General features: G+C 38.8%; 1 protein-coding gene across 1 annotated transcript in view; it reads right to left on the bottom strand.

The window, feature by feature from the left end:
- Window positions 1-598, bottom strand: part of LOC101291440 (cytochrome P450 71A8-like) — a 4,269-nt gene extending 3,671 nt beyond the window's left edge. The window contains exon 1 of the mRNA XM_004301469.1: window positions 302-598. Coding sequence (XP_004301517.1) covers window positions 302-598 — 297 coding nt within the window. The remainder of the gene's footprint in view (window positions 1-301) is intronic.
- Between the last annotated feature and the right edge of the window lie 2,164 nt (window positions 599-2,762).

The raw sequence follows: 2,762 nt of genomic DNA, 5'->3' as shown, positions 1-2,762 counted from the left end.
AGAGAGAGAGAGAGAGTTTTCAGAGGAGGAGGATGAGAGACTGAGAGTGTAGATCGGGGGAAGGTTGAGCAGGAGATATTAAGTTATGGGTAATGTTGTCTTTTTGATATGAATAATTAGAATGGGCTAATGTAAAAGTTTTTCATTGGAATTGGCTCTTGAATCTCTGTTTTTGACTAAATGGGTATTTTCCCTTAATTTAATTCGGTACCCAAATGATCTCTAAATTGAAAGGGAACTCTGTGTGTGTGTGTATATATAACTATGGTAAAATTAATCGAGAAAAAGAGTATTTACTTACCAAGACGATACCCTTTATGCCAACTCTATCGATGGGGACTGTGTTTTGTTTCTGGACCGAAAGCAAAACGTCCACGAAATCATTTTGGCCATCATCCTCATCTCTTTGAGAACCCTTTGAACTGTCTATATGCTCTTGAACAACCATATCTAAAAATTGGTCGAACCGTTTAGCCAAACTGTCTAGTTTGGCGTCCAAACCACTAACACGGCTGACCCAAGAGAGCCATGGAATATAGTCCCCGATATTCACACGCCCCAATAACTCGGCAAATTCTATAGAGAGCTGCGCAAACATCCTCCCTCGATCTTCTTCGCAGTCACTGTATTTCCTCCCTAGAGCTGCCCTAGAGATGACATCATTGGTAAGCCTCAGAAATATTTCGGATAGATTCAAAACAGAGGACGATGATGAGGCCGATGAAGATGAAGATGAGAATAGATCAGTACAAGACTGCTTGTTGATGTTGTTGTATCATGGACTCTATTTCTTCTTCTCTCACATAACGGAAACAGCGAACCCTGGAGTTGCTTACGAGATTCAAGACACATATACTTCTCAGCTGCCTCCAGTAGTCACCGTACGGTGCCGTTGCAATGTCCTTGAAATTATAGTGAAGCTTCTTGAAGAAGGTGAATTTGGGTCTGTCGGAGAATGAGATGTCATGGGTCGATCTTCATGATCTGGGAAGCAGTCTCGGCCGACGAGACAATAAGGACCGGCATGCTTCCGAAATGGAGCAGCATGAGAGGGCCATGGATTTGAGCTAGGTTTTGAAGTGAACGATGACGGTATAAGCCAAGTTGATGAAGGTTTCCGATCACAGGCAGCTTTCGTGGAGAAGGTGGTACTCGTGATATGTTTTTGGAAGAGGACCATTTGTATAAGAGGACTAAGAAAATGGCCAGAAGTGTAAGCTGCAACAAGTTTGAGAATGTCGGCAAAAGCATCTGGAGAAGGTTTAACATCTTGTTCTTCTGTATCTCTCTTGGTTAAGATATGTGAGCGGGGTGCTGCAGTTAAGACGAAAATTAGCAACACAAATTAATAGGCAGCCATTTAACAATCCGAGATGGACATTTTAACAGGTCATGAGTGGAAAACTGCTAATATTCAAGTGTTACCTTGATAAAATTAGAAAATCTACAAATACCTCCTTTATATATATATACAGTCCCTTCCAGAGTGGGATCCCGCTTTGAAATTAAAGTGCGGGACTCCTTATTTCGCTCACTTTCAGGTGATATTTCCACATCTCAACCGTACAATGTTTAAAACACAGTGTGTAGATCATTCCTGCAAAGTTTCATCAAATTTGAAGATCATTTGGGTACCGAATTAGATTAAATAAATTAACAGAACAAAAGTTGTCTAAACAGAACCGTTCGTGTAAAGTACGATTACAGAAGCTCAAATAATCTTCAAATTTGATCAAACTTTGTATGAATAATCTACACACTGTGTTTTAGACATTGTACGGTTGAGATGTGGAAATACGACCTGAAAGTGAACGAAATAAGGAGTTCCGCACTTTAATTTCAAAGCGGGATCCCACTCTAGAAGGGGACTGTATATATATATATAGGCCTTCTCGGCTGCGGACGTCCGCACCGAAGGTTTAGGTGCGGATTTCTATTTTTGCACGACTTTCCGATCGAATTTCCTCAAACTTCCTTCTAGACATATCTAGATCATCTTGTGTCGATCATCCCTGCAAAATGTCAGCCAATTTGGTGATCGTTAAGGCCCTTAAAATCGGAAAAACAAATGGAGATGATGAACCGGACAGAATTCAGTCTGTCAGATTTATTTTTCGATTTTGAGGGCATTAACGATCACCAAATTGGCTGAAATTTTGCAGAGATGATCTACACAAGATGATCTAGATATGTCTAGAAGAAAGTTTGAGAAAATTCGATCAGGAAGTGGTGCAAAAATGGAAATCCGCACCAAAAAATTGGTGCGGACGTCTATAGCTGAGAAAAATCTTTTATATATATACGTACGTAACAAAAAAAAGAGAAAATATATATAACGTGCATGTCTTGCATGCACGAGAGTGATAATTAAACTAATCTTGTGATAACTTGATTTGGATGTTATATATGTACGTAATCAACGTAACTAAACTAATTTATGAAGAAGTATATTAGGTTGTTTTAGAAGATTTTCTTGTAATTTTTTTTTAATTATTGAATAAAAAATTTAAAAGAATAAAATAAAACTATGCCAGAAGATTCCTCTCTCTCTCTCTCTCACTTATTAGTTTGTTTGTTATGTAGCTGGCCACATCTGACGAGGAGAATAAACTAGTGGTAGTCTAGTGATAGTCTAGCCACTTCCTGATGAGGACAATAAACTAGTGGTAGTCGGTCACTATAAAAAAAAAAAAGGTAATTCAGATGTTACTGTAATTTTAAACGCACACAAAGCGGAGTAGCTGGTACCCTAGAGTTTTGAG

This window comes from Fragaria vesca, linkage group LG5, assembly GCF_000184155.1.
Source record: "Fragaria vesca subsp. vesca linkage group LG5, FraVesHawaii_1.0, whole genome shotgun sequence".
NCBI classification, from domain to species: domain Eukaryota; kingdom Viridiplantae; phylum Streptophyta; class Magnoliopsida; order Rosales; family Rosaceae; genus Fragaria; species Fragaria vesca.
The sequence above is the reverse complement of the archived record's forward strand: the minus strand, read 5'-3'. Positions and strand labels throughout refer to the sequence as shown.